Source organism: Sinocyclocheilus grahami, unplaced genomic scaffold (genome assembly GCF_001515645.1).
Source record: "Sinocyclocheilus grahami isolate Dianchi unplaced genomic scaffold, SAMN03320097.WGS_v1.1 scaffold663.1, whole genome shotgun sequence".
NCBI classification, from domain to species: Eukaryota; Metazoa; Chordata; class Actinopteri; order Cypriniformes; family Cyprinidae; genus Sinocyclocheilus; species Sinocyclocheilus grahami.
Window position 1 is genome coordinate 162,339 of NW_015505842.1, and position 20,534 is coordinate 182,872.

Sequence of the window (20,534 nt, forward strand, 5' to 3'; positions counted from 1 at the left end):
CACAAACAAAGAGCAGAGAACTCCTACACTACACTAAGTGCTGAGTGTATCGGTCCTGTCTTGAGTCTTTCTTGCTCTCATTCTGTCACATGTCATTCAGTTTGGACTTTGTTTTCCTCATGCACATTCCCCATCATTGAATTAATTGTGTCATTCTCTTCATGTGTGTGTAGTTAATCATCCTTGTTTGGTCTGTGTATTTAAGTGCCTGTGTTTTCAGTTCTAGTTTGTCTAGTCTCGTCTGCGTTTATGCTACCCTGTGTGTTGGATTACCCTGTGTTGGATTACTAGTATGTTGGATTAAAGACTTTATAAACCTTCTTCTTTGTCTTTGTGCATTTATTGTTAGCAGCATAGCTGTGACACTCTCTCTCTGTATGTATATAATAAAATCTACAGGATGGATTTAAATGTTACCCATTTCACATACCTACACAGGATTGATATCAGTAAGATTTAAAAGAAAAAAATACATTAATTCAGCAAGGATGAATTAAATCGATCAAAAGCAACAGTAAAGAAATGTATAATCTTACAAAAGATTCCAATTTGAAATAACTTTCTATTCATCAATAAAAAATGCATTACAGTTTCCACAAAAATATGAATCAGTACAACTGATTTCAACACTGATAATAATAAGAAATGTTACTCAGCATATTATAATGATTTCTGAAGGATCATGTGCCAATGAAGGCTAGAGTAATGATGCTGAAAATTCAGCTTTGCATCACAGGAATAAACTGCATTTTAAAATATATTAAAATAGAAAACAGTTTGAAATTGATATAATTTTTCACAATATTGTTGTTTTTATTGTTTTTATCAAATAAATGACTTGGTGAGCATAAGAGGCTTCTTTCAAAAACATAAAATTGATAAAGGAGACTACTGCAGGACAGGGGCACGGGGAAGGTCTCCAGGGCGGATCAGGCAGTTCAGGAGGCCATGGCGGAGCAGACAGTTCAGGGAGCCAGGGAGGAAACAGGAGGGACATGGAGCAGGAGGAGCCAAATGGCACCCAGGCCACAGCCATTATGGCAACCCACGGTGGAGCTGATGGAGGGAGGAGCCATGAAGGAGGGATGAACGGCGACTCCAGGGGGCCGACGACGGCGGCGGAGCAGGTGGTGGAGGAGCCTGAGGTGGAGACGGAGAGCCAACAAGCCAGGGGGATGCCGAGGATCCAGGGGGCCAGGGTGGAGCCGAGGGCTCTGGTGACTGAGACGGAGGCGGAGATCCGCAGTGGAGCCGGAGCGACTGAGGACCAAGGTGGAGCTGGTGGAAGGGAGGAGCCCAACGGAGCCGGTGGGACGGAGCGACGAGGAGTAACCAGAGGAGTGGAGTCCTGAGGCGATGGCAGGTTGACACCTGACCAAGGCGGAGCTGGAGGGACGAGGGAGCCCGGTGGAGCTGGTGGATCGATGGGGGATGGTGGAGGTGAGGGAGCTAGGAACCGAGGTGGAGCCGCTGGGCCTACGGGCCGAAGCCGGGCCTCGGAGGCTGGAGGCAGAGGTGAGGAATTCTCCAGCCACGGCGACGTTGGAGGATGGCAGACCCGCGGAGCTCGCACCGTGCTGATGGTGGGCTGAGGGTGAGCAGAGAGGCTGCCAGACGACAGCTGGACATGGAAACAGGGGTGACAAAGGGCTCTGAGGAAAGAGGGAGGAGAGGGGTCAAATCGGCTTCCAGCTCTGTTTCCCAGTCTATAAGGTCCCCTCGAAGTCCAGCAGTCCCCAATGTATAATCAGCTCACCCTCAGCCGCAGTGCAGTGGGTGGAGCTCCACTCCGCATTCTCATTGTCCACGGCTAGCTCCCTCGCAGTGGGCTTTGCGCTGGCTCTTCGATTGCGGCGGGAATTGGCTATCCATCATCGATGGGCTTGGGCTGATGCTCCGCACCAGGGGAGATGGTGGGCTGGGCTCTGGTTTGGGAGTGGTACTGGCGAGATCCTCCTCGGAACTGACGGTGAGCAGGGATCCGTTTCTCACCAGTATCCACTCCACGAAGGCAGCGAAGTCCTCTCGAGGACCATCTTCGGACGATGGCGCTCTGCACTCGATGTTTAAACTTGCGTCATAGAACGCACAGAGTGCGTCGTCCGGGTAGCTGGTGGTGTTAGCTAGCAGCAGGAGCAGTCTCATATGGTCCTCGAGAGATCTGTCCCCCTGCTCCAGCAGGAGGAGGAGGAATTTGGGACGAATGAGGGGATCCATGGGCACAACGGGAAACAAAACACTGAGCAAAAACACGAAAAACAAAAAACGGAGGGGAGACACAGAGTTTACTGTTTCGGTCGGGTCTTCTGTCATGTTACCCTGTTTAGGAAGCACGCAGGAGGTACGAGTAAACGTTAATAGTCTTTAATCCACGGAACACAGGGGAAATCCACACAATAGGCACTGGAACAAACACACGTACATAAACGGTCCAGAATCCTGACAATAATATCCTTATTCTTATTTTTTTTAATAATGTCCATCAAAAATCTGCTGACTGCTAACTTTATGACACCTATGTAACCCTACACATATGATGGTGTGGTGTTCTGGGTTTAAGCTAAGAACTAGTAATTACAAGGTTGCTAGTTCACCAATGAATACAATTATTAGCATCAGGTTACCATCTGCTGCAGTAAATGATTACTTATGATTTTGTTTACCATGTCTTCATTCAGAGAATTTATGTTCTGCTCTCAGTCTGAAAAGCTGCCCGTTTATGAGAGCTTTGGTATTTGACCTCTCTGCCTCTTTGGCTGCAGTGTCAGTGCTGCTGTCACTATGTTAGATTTGCTACATGCTCAGTGCTTTACCATAGAAGACCTGATGATGTGGCTGTCAGGTACCGTCATATTAGGTGTACTTCTGCAAAGCCAGTCCTGTGTTCAAGCATAGCTAAGTCTACAGGCATTGTATGATTAGACCTATAAATATAATTTGTTCAGTAATGAACAGTAGCAAGAGAAATAGTAAATCAAATATGGATATTTTACTATAAACTGTGCTATAAACTTCTGTGTATATTAGAGTAGCATCTTATAAAGTTTAATAACATTCTAACATCAAATTTGTTGGTCTGCATGTGCTTAGTGTGAGTTTCTGCTCATGAAGAACACTTTAAATCTGTCTCTCATCTGTCGCTTCTATTCCATGTATTCAGACCTATGGTGCTGCCATAGAAAACAGGGTTTGAAACGGATCTGTGGATTTTTCCTTTGATCCTTGGACCATAAACACTACCAAGGATACAAGAGGGGTTTAGATCAGGACCCTCTGAACAGAATCAGGCAGTATAAAATAGTCCATGTCTATATCAGGGTTCAGTAATCCACTGTCTAAAAGAAGTGGCTAATCACCCTGCTGCTAGAGACACAGCAGACACAGTGCTAGCATGTGATCTTTAGCAAAAGTCTGTTTAGAAAGCCAGCATTCACCACGTCATGTGATGGTTATTTTGATGGATTAATTTTGTTTTAGCAACTTGATGCTACCATGGGCCTGAAGTGACTGTAGGCTGGTGGTTCAACTTTAGAGTTGAATGAACAATTCTGAACATCCAAAATATGAGAAAACTTGGTCTTGGACAAAAGCTTGGACACTTCCTTCAAAATAAATTAAAGTTCTGTCATGATTTGCTTCATGTAATTCTATTTTTAGTTAATTTTTTTTAAACATTTTACTATAGATTAATAATGTTTGCTCCCCTGGTGTGCTGAATGTAAGACTATAAAGCCTTTGACAGACTGGAGAGTTGACAGATTTTAATGCTCTGGCACTGCCCGCTGTGGCCTGTTATCTGTGAGAAGTTTCCAGGCTTAAACCGAGCTTTGCACACAGCAAAACAAGACTTTCCACACCTGGCTCTGGTTGCACGGAAAAGACACATGGATGCCATTCCAAAGACTGTAGAGTTGCCCTGCTTTAAGTCACCAGCACATGTTTTCCATTGAGCTTCCTGTCGCAGCCGCAGGTCAAAAAAATAGAACTTCATTTCTGAAGAATTAATAATTCTGGGACAAAATGGTTTGGTTGCGCTTGGTTAAGTTGCACAGACACGGCTTATTTGCTTTAGACACTTTCTCCAAGGCTCAGTGGATTTCACTAATTTGTTTTGCGTTGAAGTCCACAGTCAACGCAGCCATATACCAGGAAATTTTAGAGCACTTCATGCTTCCTTCTGCTGACAAGCTTTATGAAGATGCTGATTTCATTTTCCAGCAGGATTTGGCACCTGCCCACACTGCCAAAAGCACCAAAAGCTGGTTCAATAACCATGGTGTTACTGTGCTTGACTGGCCTGCAAACTCGCCTGACCTGAACCCCATAGAGAATCTATGAGGTATTGTCAAGAGGAAGATGAGAGACACCAGACCCAACAATGCAGTTGACCTGAAGGCCGCTATCAAAGCAACCTGGGCTTCCATACCATCTCAGCAGTGCCACAGACTGATCGCCTCCATGCCACGCCGCACTGATGCAGTAATTCATGCAAAAGGAGGCCCAACCAAGTATTGAGTACATGTACAGTAAATGAACATACTTTCCAGAAGGCCAACAATTCACTAAAACATTTTTTTTATTGGTCTTATGAAGTATTCTAATTTGTTGAGATAGTGAATTGGTGGGTTTTTGTTAAATGTGCGCCAAAATCATCACAATTAAAAGAACCAAAGACTTAAACTACTTCAGTCTGTGTGCATTGAATTTATTTAATACACAAGTTTCACAATTTGAGTTGAATTACTGAAATAAATGAACTTTTCCACGGCATTCTAATTTATTGAGATGCACCTGTATATACAGTACATTTATAATATTTAAATGTATCCATTATTATTCTGAGAGCATAAAAATGCAATATTTGTATCTGTACAATCTGTACATTTTGTAAATGCAAATTTAGCATCTGGCAAAACATATTCATTTATTTATTTATTGATACCAAATCTTGCTAAATTGCAACTCATAAAGATCATTTATTGCTTGTCATCTGCCTTTGAATGAAGGGAAATACACATGAAATAAATGTGCAAATGACATGGTATAATGTGACAAAGTGATATAAAATGGCATTATTTTATCAACTATATCGGTCTTTCTGGTGGAGATACATGTTGATATTCATATCATTTTAACACTAGCACTTATTTAATACACTATGCCATACAAATACTATGCAACACGTAAGACACCAAACATTTAAAGCAGTACAGAACAGTTGATCTCCTGGAACTGAAAGTCAGTTTATAGAATTAGTGCAGGTTCTCTAGGGGCTGTTCATAATGGAGCAGAGTTTAGCTCAGATGGCACATGTGAAGCTTAATGGTGGAGTGTAGCAAAAATAGGCCACAAGACGCTGCTCTCACCATCCTTGCTCTGTGCGTGAAAGCAAAAATCCCTTCTTCTCTGACCATTTACATGCCTGCTGAAAAGACCAGCACCAGAATGGGATGTTGGTGTGCTGGTGACCTTACCAGATTTCTTAACTAGTTTAACCAGCAATTCCTCCTTGATCAACCAGCTTAAACAGAAAGGTTAAGTTGGTTGACACCATGCCTATAATAAACTGGCCTGCACCAGCAAGAACTTCTGGCCAGTAAGTTTTGAAAAGAAAGGCCATTCTGAGCAGCATTTCTCGCACAACCACCGAACTGGCTGCTTAACTACCATTCTGGTAGTTCCATCCAATGCATCACTGGAGAAATTAACTAGCTAGATATGGCAGTTTCCCAAAACTTTGTTACTTTTTGTTTTCCTTTGTGTTCCTTTACTTCCAGATTTGATTCTATTGCGGGTTCCCATATCACATCACACTACCGAGGGGTTTCTAAACTCTGGCCCTCGAGGTCCACTTTCCTGCAGAGTTTAGCTCCAACCCTAATCAAACACGGCTGAACAAGCTAATCAAGGTCTTCAGGATTGCTAGAAAGTTACAGGCAGGTGAGTTTGATCAAGGTTTGAGCTAAACTCTGCAGGAAAGTGGATCTCGAGGGCCAGAGTTGAGAGCCTCTGGTGTAGAGTGCTGCAGCGATGACGTATTTTTGGCATCACACTGGTTCCCTCAACAAAAACCCTATAGGATTTGTCCATTGGCTTTTGGATTATTGTAACCAACAAAAGTTTAAGATTCTTACACGTTTTGTTCATGATAATCTTTAGAAATGGACACAACTTTTAATAAATTTGAAGCCTAAATTACAATCAGAAGTAAAATGCTAAATGTAGGCTATAAAGAACTACACCAAACAAACAAACTGGTAAAGCATAAAGCACACACAGTCTGACAGCATGCTATAAATAGCTTCCCAATGCTACATGCGCAGCGCCAGGTAACAAGACCGTATGCACCACGTTGCTGCACAAAAGACCAAAATGCAAACAGCAGCATGCGAATGTACAGCCACGCCGAATCCCAGGCAAAAAACCTGTCTTATAGTCTTTAACTATAAAAAACAAGTACAACAACAACCAAAATGACCAATCTAATTGTTAAACCTTAAAACAATGCCCTATAATTAAAACAACTTAACCGGTTTGAGCAGTTCGCGGTACACAAGAAAGATATGAAAACATTTTGATCCAAAAATACATTGTAAACAGTATACCGCAGGGTTCCTCAGTCCGCACTAAGAAAAGAAACAGGCCCATAATATCCCAGCCCTTACAACAGATCTACAATACAGCCACAACTAGCAAAACCTTACCAAACACACACTCCCGCACTGATATGATATATTTCTGTCAGGACCACTATCGTCAAAATGATAGATACTTAGCATAAAGTTTGGTTTGGTGGTATGGTTCTGTTCTGGGCAAAAAGCAGACTGTCATGAATGAGCAGGGAGAGCAGCAATAATAACCCCCCCCCCCCCAGGGTTAACAGAACAGAACAAGGCAGATATCATTAATGTACTTAATGATATTTAAGTGTAACACTTTATTCAAGATAAAGGAGTCTGCAAGGACTATTAGCAAGGAATATCAGAAAACCAAGTCCTGACTGTGGCGAAAGGTGGAGCTGGGGATGGAGGAGGGTAATTTGCTCCGGAGCAAGCTGAAAAGCTGCTGAATAATACTGAATAGAGCTTATATAGGAATGCCGTGATAGGTGTCGTATTCCTATAGGTAGATGTGATCAGCTGAGAATCAGCTGATGCAAGCTTGACTCACGTGACCTACCAGAACTAACGCTAACACTTAATTTAAGTCCACATGTCATACTAACAAGAAACAATGCTTCTAACTACAAGTTGAGGGCTGTAGTTCCAGCCACACAACTTTGTGAAGACGTTTGCGAATGTTGTTGGAACAGTTTTTGGAAAACACCAAATTGTTGAACTCTGCTGATTAATGACAGAACTTGCTAACAATATTTTTGGGACACACACCCCCCAGGGGTGCGTTTCCAAAAAGCAACTATGGATGCAAGTTCTGTCATTACCAATAGAGTTCAATGGAACTAACGACCATAGTTAGCTAACGATGCTTTTGGGAAACGCACCCCAGGTCAACTAGCTTGACTACATGGTTATGATGGAAATTCGTGTGCGACGTGCGGTTTGTTTTGTGTAAATGTGAGCGGGGACGCGCTGACATTGAGCAGGTATGAAGAATGCTAGCTTGCGAATAGCCTGAAGTTCTGAGTAGAGCCACACAGCTGTTTCAAAGTGTTGCAGGGGCATGTGTGTGGCTGACTTCATAGGGTGGGTTGAGAGAGCTTTGATGGTATGATTGCTTGTGTGGGGATTGAGTTCCCGATTCTAAAAAAAAAAAAAAATGTGGGCACTTTGAACGTCACTATGTTGCTTACACAATGGGGGCACAAGTTTCAGCCATACGCCATCAGTAGCCAATGAGTGTGTGCTAAGCAAAGAAACAGGAAGTGGAAAGGACAGTACAAGGTAAGCAAATTTAGCCCCAGTAACACTCAGCAAAACAAGTGCCATGTTACAACATACACATGTTAGTGCTTTACACTTCACAACAGTGGATAAAGAGGCATTTAACGTTTAATTAGTGATTGGCCAAAAACAGAGCTTGAATCCTCACAGACATTGAGGAACACACATCCATCCAATATTCATCGATAGTCATTCATCGATATAGGTTTCTGAATGACTGATCTTTACATTTTTACTTTTGGTCCCCAGTCTTGAATAATTGGCCAAAAGAGTCTTCAAAATCTGACTGGCAGATGAATATCACTTTATGTTATTATTGGAACAAGGTTTGAAATATACAGTAGTTTTACTGTTCCACATAACACAATATAATTTCCAATTTAGTGTTTTAGTAATTGTGTAACAATTTGTTTTGCATTTGACATTCTCAACCTCAACCTGCCATACTGAAAAACTATGGTTTATGGTTAGGTTTAGGGGTAAGTTCTAGGTGAACACCTAATTGTTACCCAGTTATTTTAATTACTGTATATTTAGATTGTAGGAAATTGTTACTTTTATTCATCAAAGACACATTACATTCATCAAAAGTGACATTTATAATTTTACAAAAGATTTCGATTTAATTTTGCTTTACTTTGAAGTTTTGTTTTGAACTTCCACAAAATAATTTCCATAATTTCCACAAAATATTAAGCAGCACAATAGTTTTCAACACTGATACTAATAAGAAAAGCATATTAGAATGATTTCTGAAGGATCATGTGACACTGAAGACTGGAGTAATGGTGCTGAAAATTCAGCTTTGCATCACAGCAATAAATTACATTTTAAAACAAAATTCAAACAGAAAACAGTTATTTTACATTGTAATAGTATTTCACAATATTACTGCTTTTATTGTACTATATTTGTAAACACAGGCATCTTTAAAAACATTAAATTATCTTACAGATCCCACAGAGTACTACATGCGTAACAGGACTGTAAAAAAATACTACCAGAATTCTTAAAAAAAAGAATTACACTGTAAATCTTTAAGTCTGACTATTTTCACAATTAAATTCTAAATCTGTAGCGCAGCGTAAGACAACTCTCCGACCAATTTTCCTACATTCAAGTACTCATGCCGAGATATTAGAGAAGGAATGGGCATGAGGCTAATATTACACACATATAAGCAAAATAAATACATTTGGGACACTGATTGTAATTCTCAGTAATTGTGATGTTAGCATCATGGGAAGAACGCTTTCTTGGCATATTCTTCAATGTTAGAAAGGCAATAATGTTCTTTGGTAAACAGGATTAACAAGCCTGACAGGACCATAGACAGGATTGACAAGCCTTGTCATTAATGAACTGCTACTCTTCATTTGCAAATCAATTTTGTCCAAAATACATGTGATGCATATGTAAGTGGGTATTTTGATTGAGTTTATGGTATAAACAGCATATAAACATATGTGGATGTAAACAGTCGCTGTACAATGAGTTCTAGTTTTAACTAAAACTATTAATTTCATCCATTTGGAAAATGAATTTGATCTTCAGGCTGGGTGAAGGTTAGTGAGGGGTGAACTACCCACATGAGCTCATTGCATAACACGGATATCATCTTCAGTTGGATGATGGCCTATTCCAGGCACCTTCCTGTTCTCTCATTGGGTCAACCCATCGGGAGCTTTTCGAGGAAAGTGGAAGGTTATCTAAAGATGAGAGACAGGTAGAGCCAGAGATGACCAGTGTCTTGCTGACAGGATATTTTGACTGTATCTGAGGGTGTCACTCTAAATATGTGGGCACACTAGACGCTTGTTTCATTCACTTCCAATCATACATGCAAAGTGTTATCATACATATGCCCTTCATTTTCTGTTACTTTCATATTTATAGAAAGGATAATGGAGAGCATCTGCAATCTGTTCAATCTGAGTTGTACCACAGTAAAACAGAGTCGTCTGAGAAAAAGGGTTGGCAAGCTTGTAAACAGTTGCATAAGTCAGTCTCTTTACCATATAAATTGCTACCACGCTAACCAGATTCCACAACCATTAACATTAATAAAATCTTTTAATAAACTATGTAATTAAAAATAATATAAATAACATCAATAATATAATTTTTTATTAATTTCCACTGAGTTTTATAGTCAGTGTTGCGTTACGGTTCGGAAGGGTGTGTATCCAGGAAAGAAGAGCTTCTTGTCACAAGTGCAAGATATTCATAAAGTAGCATTCTGGACTGGCCCCATAAGGCAAAGTGAAAGACAACATATTCCCAGAATACATTTAACAGGGGTCAGCGTGCCAATTTTAGCATTGCAGCTAACTGCAGGACTGGAATTCTGCACGACATTGAGGGCTCATGTTATGAACAAGTGAGAGCAAGAGAGGGACACTTTATGGCAGTAAAACAGAGGTACATGACGTTCCCCCTCCCTAAAATAAGCACATGTCTGAGAGTGATGAAAAGCTCAGTGTACACACCTCATACAGCTTCTGTAAAGCCCGGTTTCCTTCACAAAGCCCTATGAGTTACTGTGGAACCCCTGAAGATCTATTTGTCTGCTAAAGTGGCACCCCATTATGGGACTCCCTTGTTTCCTCTAAGGGAACCACAATGGGTGGCCATTGCTACTGATAACCCACGATGTATGATTGATGGGGAGTCATGCTGATAAGCTCCTGAGTGGCACATTGGAGCCCTCAAGCAGCCTGGCACCATCCAAGGACACTAGAAGTGTCACAAGCAATGTAATATTTTGTGACACTCAGAGATGGCCCTGAAAACAAACAAACAAGAAACCCCCAAACAAACAAACAAACGAACGAACGAACAAATAAATAAAAATGAATTAAATACAATTTAAAATATTTTAAAATCAACCCAAATAGATGAAAAATTAAATAGATTAAACATTGCTTAGCTAAACAACTAAAATAAAAATAAAAGTAACGCTTCCTTTTTTTAACATGTACTGCTTGTAGAATCTGCAGATCCTAGGTTGCATGATGGAACACAGATCTAGCTAGTCTTTAAAAAAAATTAAAAGCTTTTTTTTTAAGACAGGGTTGACATTTTACAAAAATAGCAGAGGTCCTAAAATAGAACCCTGCGGTATACCATAAAAAAGGCACATCATTTCAAAGTCAACATTCACTTCTCGGTCTCAGATTGTTTACTACAGTAATTAATCAATGGTGAGAATGAAAATCTGAGTGAAATTCCTTGAAATGTTTAATAAGAAGTATATACAGTGGGGAAAAAAAGTATTTAGTCAGCCACCAATTGTGCAAGTTCTCCCACTTAAAAAGATGAGAGAGGCCTGTAATTTTCATCATAGGTATACCTCAACTATGAGAGACAAAATGAGAAAAAAAATCCAGAAAATCACATTGTAGGATTTTTAAAGAATTTATTTGCAAATTATGGTGGAAAATAAGTATTTGGTCAATAACAAAATTTCATCTCAATACTTTGTTATAATATACCCTTTGTTGGCAATGACAGACGTCAAACGTTTTCTGTAAGTCTTCACAAGGTTGTCACACACTGTTGCTGGTATTTTGGCCCATTCCTCCATGCAGATCTCCTCTAGAGCAGTAATGTTTTGGGGCTGTCACTGGGCAACACGGATTTTCAACTCCCTCCAAAGATTTTCTATGGGGCTGAGATCTGGAGACTGGCTAGGCCACTCCAGGACCTTGAAATGCTTCTTACGAAGCCACTCCTTCATTGCCCGGGCGGTGTGTTTGGGATCATTGTCATGCTGAAAGACCCAGCCACATTTCATCTTCAATGCCCCTGCTGATGGAAGGAGGTTTTCACTCAAAATCTCACGATACATGGCCCCATTCATTCTTTCGTTTACACAGATCAGTCGTCCTGGTCCCTTTGCAGAAAAACAGCCCCAAAGCATGATATTTCCACCCCCATGCTTCACAGTAGGTATGGTGTTCTTTGGATGCAACTCAGCATTCTTTCTCCTCAAGATGAGTTTTTACCAAAAAGTTCTATTTTGGTTTCATCTGACCATATGACATTCTCACAATCCTCTTCTGGATCATCCAAATGCTCTCTAGAAAACTTCAGACGGACCTGGACATGTACTGGCGTAAGCAGGGGGACACGTCTGGCACTGCAGGATTTGAGTCCCTGGCGGCGCAGTGTGTTACTGATGGTAGCCTTTGTTACTTTGGTCCCAGCTCTCTGCAGGTCATTCACTAGGTCCCCCCGTGTGGTTCTGGGATTTTTGCTCACAGTTCTTGTGATCATTTTGACCCCACAGGGTGAGATCTTGCGTGGAGCCCCAGATCAAGGGAGATTATCAGTGGTCTTGTATGTCTTCCATTTTCTAATAATTGCTCCCACAGTTGATTTCTTCACACCAAGCTGCTAACCTATTGCAGATTCAGTCTTCCCAGCCTGGTGCAGGTCTACAATTTTGTTTCTGGTGTCCTTTGACAGCTCTTTGGTCTTGGCCATGGTGGAGTTTGGAGTGTGACTGTTTGAGGTTGTGGACAGGTGTCTTTTATACTGATAACGAGTTCAAACAGATGCCATTAATACAGGTAACCAGTGGAGGACAGAGGAGCCTCTTAAAGAAGAAGTTACAGGTCTGTGAGAGCCAGAAATCTTGCTTGTTTGTAGGTGACCAAATACTTATTTTCCACCATAATTTGCAAATAAATTCTTTAAAAATCCTACAATGTGATTTTCTGGATTTTTTTTCTCATTTTGTCTCTCATAGTTGAGGTATACCTATGATGAAAATTACAGGCCTCTCTCATCTTTTTAAGTGGGAGAACTTGCACAATTGGTGGCTGACTAAATACTTTTTTGCCCCACTGTATACTTGCAATTTAGTTAGAACAACTTTTCTAACAAGGGGCTAAGTCTCTTCAAACTTCTATATACAAAGTTAGCAGTGGCTTTTGATCCTAAATGTTTAAAAGGACCCTTTGGAGTAGCTCCACTTTAAAAGACTACCTCTTTCAAGTGGTTCAGTGGCTCCCTCGTGTTCTGGAAGCAAAAATGTCTTTCCTGTTCCTCATAGTTATTGAAAAAAACACACCGAAGAGGAAAAACAAAGAAAACCAGCAAAAAACTTGATTTGACTGCTCACATTTTAATCTCTGATATACAAACATCATAACAAATTTTACTCATGTAACAAATCCAAGTCACAAAGTAATGTTAATAATCAAAAGTACAATATTCAAAGTCAGCACATCATGATTGAAAATCAGCTTCTGGTGGTGGAGAAGCTGAATAAATTAGGTGTAAAGTGTCGAGACTCATGCAGGTTCTTGTTCACTGTTGTTGAGTTGTGCATATTCCAGAGCACACTTCACAAACTAGCTTGCAGAATCAAGTTCCAAGCAATATTTTACATTTGAATCAACTGGCTGTCTAAACTAATACAGAAATATAACTGTGGACAATACATGCAGCTTTTGTTTTTTCGTAATTTGTACAAAATTTATTTATGCTCATGCTAATTAAGCATGCCCCCCCCCCCAAATTATATACCTTATAATGAGAGAAAAAAAAGTCTGATTCTCATATTCATTACTACTATATGAAACAAATATAAAGTATTTCTATATCATGACAGTTTTTGTTGTACTGCTCTTAACTATGCTGATTTAATTAAAAAAATAATTTTAGAGCAGCATTTTTACTGTAATACAGTGATGGCAATGAGAATTGAAAATATTTGGAATACATGTAAAATGTGCTATTTTCTTAATTTTCCTCTTTGGATTTTGTGTGATTGGAAATTTTCCTGACAGGCCTCATAAAACTGACCAAATCAGATACATCGTATTGAGATTTCTTCTGTGGCACCTATTTCTTCCACAAGAGGGCCTCCCTGTTGCAAAACTATTTGTACATACCTAAATGTGGACTTTTGTGTCTGTGTGTCAACATTGTGCGTCACTTACGCCCTCAGCCTGTTCCGAAACTCCTGCAAAAAAAAAACAAATGAACCACCATCACAAAAGAGCCGTAGTGGAAAATGGATGAATATTTAATTTAATAACTTCAGCCCAACTTCCTGAACCAACTCCCAAGGAAGAGGAGTGTGGTGCCCGCCTTAGGCTTATCGTGTTAGTGCCATGCTAATGTGCCTGTGTAAGTAATCCGTTTCCCTCCAGATGCAGCTATTGTTTGGCAATATGTGGGCATGCCAAAACCCATTTCAGTGTGACCTCTGCTATGTCTCAGCATTGTTTCACATGCATACTGCAATGATTAGCAAGAGGTCTTGCTATTAATCAACCAGGGAAAAGGGACTGTGGAGTGTTTATTTGCGCTAAAGAAACAATAGACGAGTTTCTGTGTCGGTTGGGCAGAGGAACATGAGGCTCCAGGGCCCATTGTGAAAACAGGAAGCTATTTCCCACCAGTGCAGGAAATAGCCACCTGGCGTCTCATGCATGATGAAAACACCACACATTCATTAATGTCAGTTTGGACGCAGTGTAACAACGTGCCTCTTTTACTGCCTGTTATGGTCATGCTGTAATGTATGCGATTCAAACATCTGAGCTCACCTGGTGTGGATACCTGGACCTCTGTGTGCTGGACACTGTATTCGGTCTCTGTGGGTTTCTTCACGGGAACATCTATTCGAAATATGGACACATTTGCACACATTTTTTAGCATCCAAATGGAAATGACGTAGTTAAGAAAGTTGTGTTGATAGGAAATTCTCAAAGTAGTCATGATCCAAAAACGGCATTTTCTGGTCTTTTCTGGATTTAGACAGTAGAGAAAAAACAATACTACATAAAAAAACAACACTAAATTTAAGATTTATGTATTTTAATTTCCATATAAAATGATCACATTTACACTGTTTTAATATAAACTAATAAACTTCATGTGATGAATATTTGTCAGTCATACCTCAGATAAAACAAATTTCTGTAAAAGTACTAATAAACTGAATGCGCACGATTTACTAATTCGTTCCCTCGGTGTACTAAAACGTTCTCACGTCTAAATCATGTGCACGACTTAGCAAATCGAGGGAACAAATTAGTAAATCGTGTGCACAATTTATAAATCGAGGAAATGAAATAGTAAATCGTGCACACGATTTAGCCTACTATTTTTTTCCTGCATGCCATGTGCGGGGCTCCATACTATAAAAAGAAAATATGAAACCAACCAAGACTCTGGTCTTTTCTTGTACCCAACTACAAAACACACATTAGACTAATTAATTGCTGCTCAAAATGAACTCAAATAGCCGCAATGTGTAGGTGTGCACTTGTCACCCGTTTTTAAAACTTATAGCCATGATGAAATAAAGGCTTTTAAAACTTTTTGAATAAGATTCGAGTGCCTTGGACTATTATTAATCTTACAAAACACACATTTATTGACACATTGAAGACTTGACGTTGGTATTGTCCTTAAACACATAAATCATCCCATTAGCATGACACAAAATAAACTCACCAAGAAATCAATATACAGTAAACCAAATGACATCGTAGAGCCAAGCTGTGATGACACATTCATGTTCGTCGTCACTATAACCAATTGTGCTACTTTGAATTTGTACATACCTAAATGTGCATGAAAACCTTAAAAAATCTAACCAGTATCATTCTTTCTTGCAATTTTGTATTAAATAAATCGTGAACAGTTTAGCAAATGTAAACACAGTTTATGGTGGTTCTGACACAGCATTTCACACAGAACCAAAACCAACGATTCGATATATTCAATATCCAGCTATAACTGACAGATTGTTCACAATGATTCCATCTGAGGAATTCATTGACTGTTGAAGATCTTTGAAAACCTTTGCAGCTCACCTCCTCTAGGATTGACTTCCTGTGGGTGAACCAGCTCAGAGTCTTCATCAGTATGATCATCAGAATCTAGAAAAACAGCAAGCAGAGGGTGTCATGTGATGAACTCGCATTACTTTGGCATAATCCGGTTTAAAATCTGTACTACCTGAGCCAGATACATTTTCACTCCAGACATTCCTGCCCATCACAAAGGGAGTTCCTGTAAGGCAGAAACGAACAATATATCAGTGACAATCAGTATATGGGTTCAACATCTAGTGTCAGAGAAAAATCAATAAAATACAATTTTCAGTACGATTCAATATTCAAATTAATTTCCATAACCCAGAGGTGTCCAATCCAATGTCCTATAGCAGGGCTGTCCAAACTCGGTCCCGGAGGGCCGGTGTCCTGCAGAGTTTAGCTCCAACTTGCCTCAACACACCTGACTGGAAGTTTCTATGCCTAGTAAGAGCTTGATTAGCTAGATTAAATGTAAATTCTGTCTTTATTTATGTAAGTACCATAATACTAGCCCATAGGTCTTCTGAAGTCATCTTTCAGTCGTTAATCACTGGAGATCCATTACAACTTCCCATTTCCCATTTTACATATTCGAACAGGTGCACTGTGTTCCAATTCAACATTTGTGAGAACAAATGGTGTTTGGAGTCATTGTTATGCCATGTTTTTTATCTGAATGTGAACAAGATTTCAGAGGTTTGGCTGAGCGACATTATCACTGAATAACAACATCAACTTCTGTTACAATGCAGCTGTTGAATGACTTCAGGAGACTTTAAGTAAGTATATCTGTAGTTGAATGGACAACTTTTGTGTGTGTGTGTTTCATTTTTTTCCATGGAAATACCAGCATAATTTTTTTTGGAACAACATGAATAAATAATAATGACATAATTGTAATTTGTATGTGAGCTAAACATTTAACAAGCTTGACAGATTTAACATGCATTCATGTTGTATTTACTGTTTGTTTCACTGATATTGATTAATAATTTTTGATGGTTCTCCAAAAGTGACTCACGTTAAATTTGGTAAAAGCAAACAAAACAAGTACTGGCAAAAAAAAAAAAGTGGATATAATGTCCTCTAGTATAAAACAAGAGTATTAAATAAATAAAGCTTCAGAGGCAGTGCATTGCAGTGATTTTACCACAAATAGATGGTGACATTAGGAAGGATGCAAAACTGTGACCAAATCACTGTAACACATGCTTTTATGAATCATTCAGCTCTTTCAACGTGACTTGTGTTTCACTGGACACTGTACAATTTACTATGTCAGAAGAGCCATACATATGGAGCTGGTTATGTGTTAGTTTACACTATGGTAAAAGTGTTTTGAGGTCATAACATAAGCGTTTCCATTACAGATTTGCGCAAAACTTTGGCGATATTTTATAAATGTCAATAAAAAAGAATTGCGAAATGACGGCGTTTCCATTAACCAATGTTATGCGACTAAAACGTAACCTTTTGCCTCTCGCGATAAGTCATGGCAACGGATTTTGGTGGGATTTTAACGGATTTTGGCTATAATTATTCAAAGGAGGTGTATGCGTGTATCTTTACAGAAGCAGCACAGAGAGCCACTTCAGAAAAACATTGACTAGAGCGGCCGCAATCAGCTTCAGTGGCCGTATCAGAGCCACACTGCATCGCAGACGTGTGCAGTGTAAATTGTCTAAGCATTAATGGTAGGGAAGCCCCTTATAGCCTACTGGAGAGCGGCCATGTATGAAGTGTTTCTTGGAGGTTATAGTACATTGAAATATGATTTTCTACATACGCCATGTGACCTGTAAATGCAAAAAAACTTTTCGATTGCAGTTTTGCAAATTATTCCTTTTTTGCATTGCCTGAAAAACCACCTCATGCGAGCTTAAAACTTTTTTGCGATATATGGGCGTTTTTGTGAAATTGATGCGTTTCCATTGGCCGTATTTTCAATTCGCAATTTCAATTTGCGCAATTTGAAAGCTAATGGAAACGCACCTATAGTTTTGTGCAAGGAACTGCATGAAAACAAGTCTTTATTAACCAATAATCTGCCTTGTAATTAATTTCAGTGACAAACTGCAGTGAATTGTAGGCATAAGTACATTTTTGGAGTTTTGCAAAAATGTAACTATAGACATATATATTTTTTTTCCCCAATGAGTCTATGTTGCGAAGATTTATAATGACAAACTTTGAATAACTTGAAAAACTTTCCCTGAAAGTTAAACTTTAGCTAAACAACAGTGTTTAATTCATCTTGCAGGCTTTGGTGTGCAGAATAGGAATATAATGAATGTGACACAAGTTTTAGTGATCAAAAATGGTACCGGACTCAAAGGTCCATCAGTGATTAAAGCATACATCAGCATCTAAAAAACACTTCCAAATTAATTCAAAAACAGCAGAAACACAGATGTTTCAGTATGAAGTTGTCAGTATGGGGTCCTCTTACCTATGACTGGTGCTCTAAGGGGCTCACTGGTGTTACTGAATGATGGCACATGGTTAGACGCCTGACATATGAAGCTGTAGATCTCTTCAGGGAAACTGATGGAGGTTATATTAAAGATCGCCCTGTCAGCTGCCTCAACCACTGTCCTGTAATCCACTGGAACGCTGGTCTTCAGTAAGGTGTAGGTTATTGGAAACGTTCCATTTTCAGACTCACATGAAACTCTGAATGGTTTACCAACAATCACCTTATTAACAGCACGAAGGACTGGGGCAGAAACAGGCACTGGAAAAGAGAAGAGGAAAAATGAGAAGCATGCACAAAAGAAAATGCACCATGTCAACTGAAATAAATCAATTTGTGTCGATTCTACACTCTCGAAAATAAAGGTTCTTTATTGGCATCTATGGTTTCATGAAGAACCTTCAACATCCATGGAATCTTTCCATTCCACAAAAGATTCGTTATAGTGGAAAAAGTTTCTTTCGAGAACCCAACATGGTTCTTCAAATGCATCTCTACAAAAATCATCTTATTTTTAAGTGTTTAGAGTATTGGCACTATTGGGAGCAACTATATTGCTAGTTTATCAAACAGCTTTTGTTATTACTGTATTATAACATGTTATAACATAGAATTAACAAAAATGTTATGTTATAGCAGTCAATTAGTAATATGGATAATATATGCATGTCCCCGCATGACAGAGCTTTGACAAAAGCAGAAACTCATCACCTTTAGCCTTTAAAATAAATGGTAAGCTGGTCTTGTTAACTTCTTTAGCCATGGCCATACAGTAGTAGTTCCCATTGGTGGCCAGGCTTGCAGTGTCATCGTATTTGGCAACTGCTGCAATGCGTCGGCCATCTTTCAGCAAAACATACTTTATGTCTGCTTTTCCGATCTTCACTGAGGAGATTACAGTACTGCTGCAGGTCAGAGTGAAGCGTTCTCCTTCAAAAAGCTGGTCTGGGCTCATTTTCAAAATTGGCTTTGAGAACAGTTCTGATGGTTTCAGAAAAAATATTTAACTATCATGCAGTCCAGGGTTATTGTAGTTAACTAAAACTAAAATTGAAGCCATAAAAACCTGTGTTACTTGAAATAATAATACAAAATTAAATCAAAACAGACAACATAAAAATTAAACCTAATTCAAAATATTGTTCAAAATAGTATCTCTGTGATACTAAAATAACACGTATGCAGTGTATTTTACATTAGTAACTAGTGTATAATGCATCATACTTTCTTGAAAAAATATAGAAATAAATGATAAACAAATCAGAACAAAATCTACAAGGACAGAACTATGTGCAAAATATCTGTAAAAAATTAAAAGATAAATATCTCAGTTTTCATTTCTTAATGGTGAAAATGTATCTTGATATTCCACTCTAACTACAATTTTAACACATAACTGCCATTATTAAAATAAAACTTCTTTTAATTCAATAATAATGACAAAAATCAAACAATGTCATATGGCAGTACACTAATTGATAGCTGAAAGCATTTTAATATTAGTCAAAATGTTAAGTAAAAAACACACAAATGGTTGGTGATGTGTACAACCTGAATGATGAACATTTGAATTGTGTGGAAATCTGATGCACATTTCTCTTAGAAAATCTTGGTGGTTATTTACCTGCAACATTTAGCAGATAGACTGCCTTCTTTTGCACGCTGCCTTTCTCTGCTTTATACACATAGACCCCTGAATCCTCAGCTCTTACTACGAGGCTGTATGTGAAGGTTGTATGAGATTCACGAAGAAGGGTGTTGCCTTTGGTGAGGTACAACTCAAGATCTGAGTTAAGTTGCACCTTACATGTGATCTGCACCCTGTCACCCTCAACAACATTCACTTTGGGGGAGATGCTTATTTGTGGGGTGATCGCATCAAGATCTGTAAAAAAGAAAGTCCATCTCACTGTTAATGCAAAATATCATCAGATGTGCATACAGGTGCATCTCAATAAATTAGAATGTCATGGAAAAGTTCATTTATTTCAGTAATTCAACTCAAATTGTGAAACTCGTGTATTAAATAAATTCAATGCACACAGACTGAAGTAGTTTAAGTCTTTGGTTCTTTTAATTGTGATGATTTTGGCTCACATTTAACAAAAACCCACCAATTCACTATCTCAACAAATTAGAATATGGTGACATGCCAATCAGCTAATCAACTCAAAACACCTGCAAAGCTTTCCTGAGCCTTCAAAATGGTCTCTCAGTTTGGTTCACTAGGCTACACGATCATGGGGAAGACTGCTGATCTGGTAGTTGTCCAGAAGACAATCATTGACACCCTTCACAAGGAGGGTAAGCAACAAACA

The 20,534-nt window shown here is 39.2% G+C and overlaps 1 protein-coding gene across 1 annotated transcript in view; it reads right to left on the minus strand.

The window, feature by feature from the left end:
- Positions 1–13,027: 13,027 nt before the first annotated feature.
- LOC107558867 (platelet endothelial cell adhesion molecule-like) overlaps positions 13,028–20,534 on the minus strand; it is a 13,121-nt gene continuing 5,614 nt past the window's right edge. Inside the window, exons 5-13 of the mRNA XM_016242557.1 lie at positions 19,841–20,101; positions 18,928–19,197; positions 18,179–18,477; positions 16,055–16,087; positions 15,886–15,949; positions 15,741–15,806; positions 14,465–14,536; positions 13,853–13,875; positions 13,028–13,252 (exon numbers count right to left, since the gene is read on the minus strand). Coding sequence (XP_016098043.1) covers positions 13,202–13,252; positions 13,853–13,875; positions 14,465–14,536; positions 15,741–15,806; positions 15,886–15,949; positions 16,055–16,087; positions 18,179–18,477; positions 18,928–19,197; positions 19,841–20,101 — 1,139 coding nt within the window. The 3' untranslated portion in view covers positions 13,028–13,201. The remainder of the gene's footprint in view (positions 13,253–13,852; positions 13,876–14,464; positions 14,537–15,740; positions 15,807–15,885; positions 15,950–16,054; positions 16,088–18,178; positions 18,478–18,927; positions 19,198–19,840; positions 20,102–20,534) is intronic.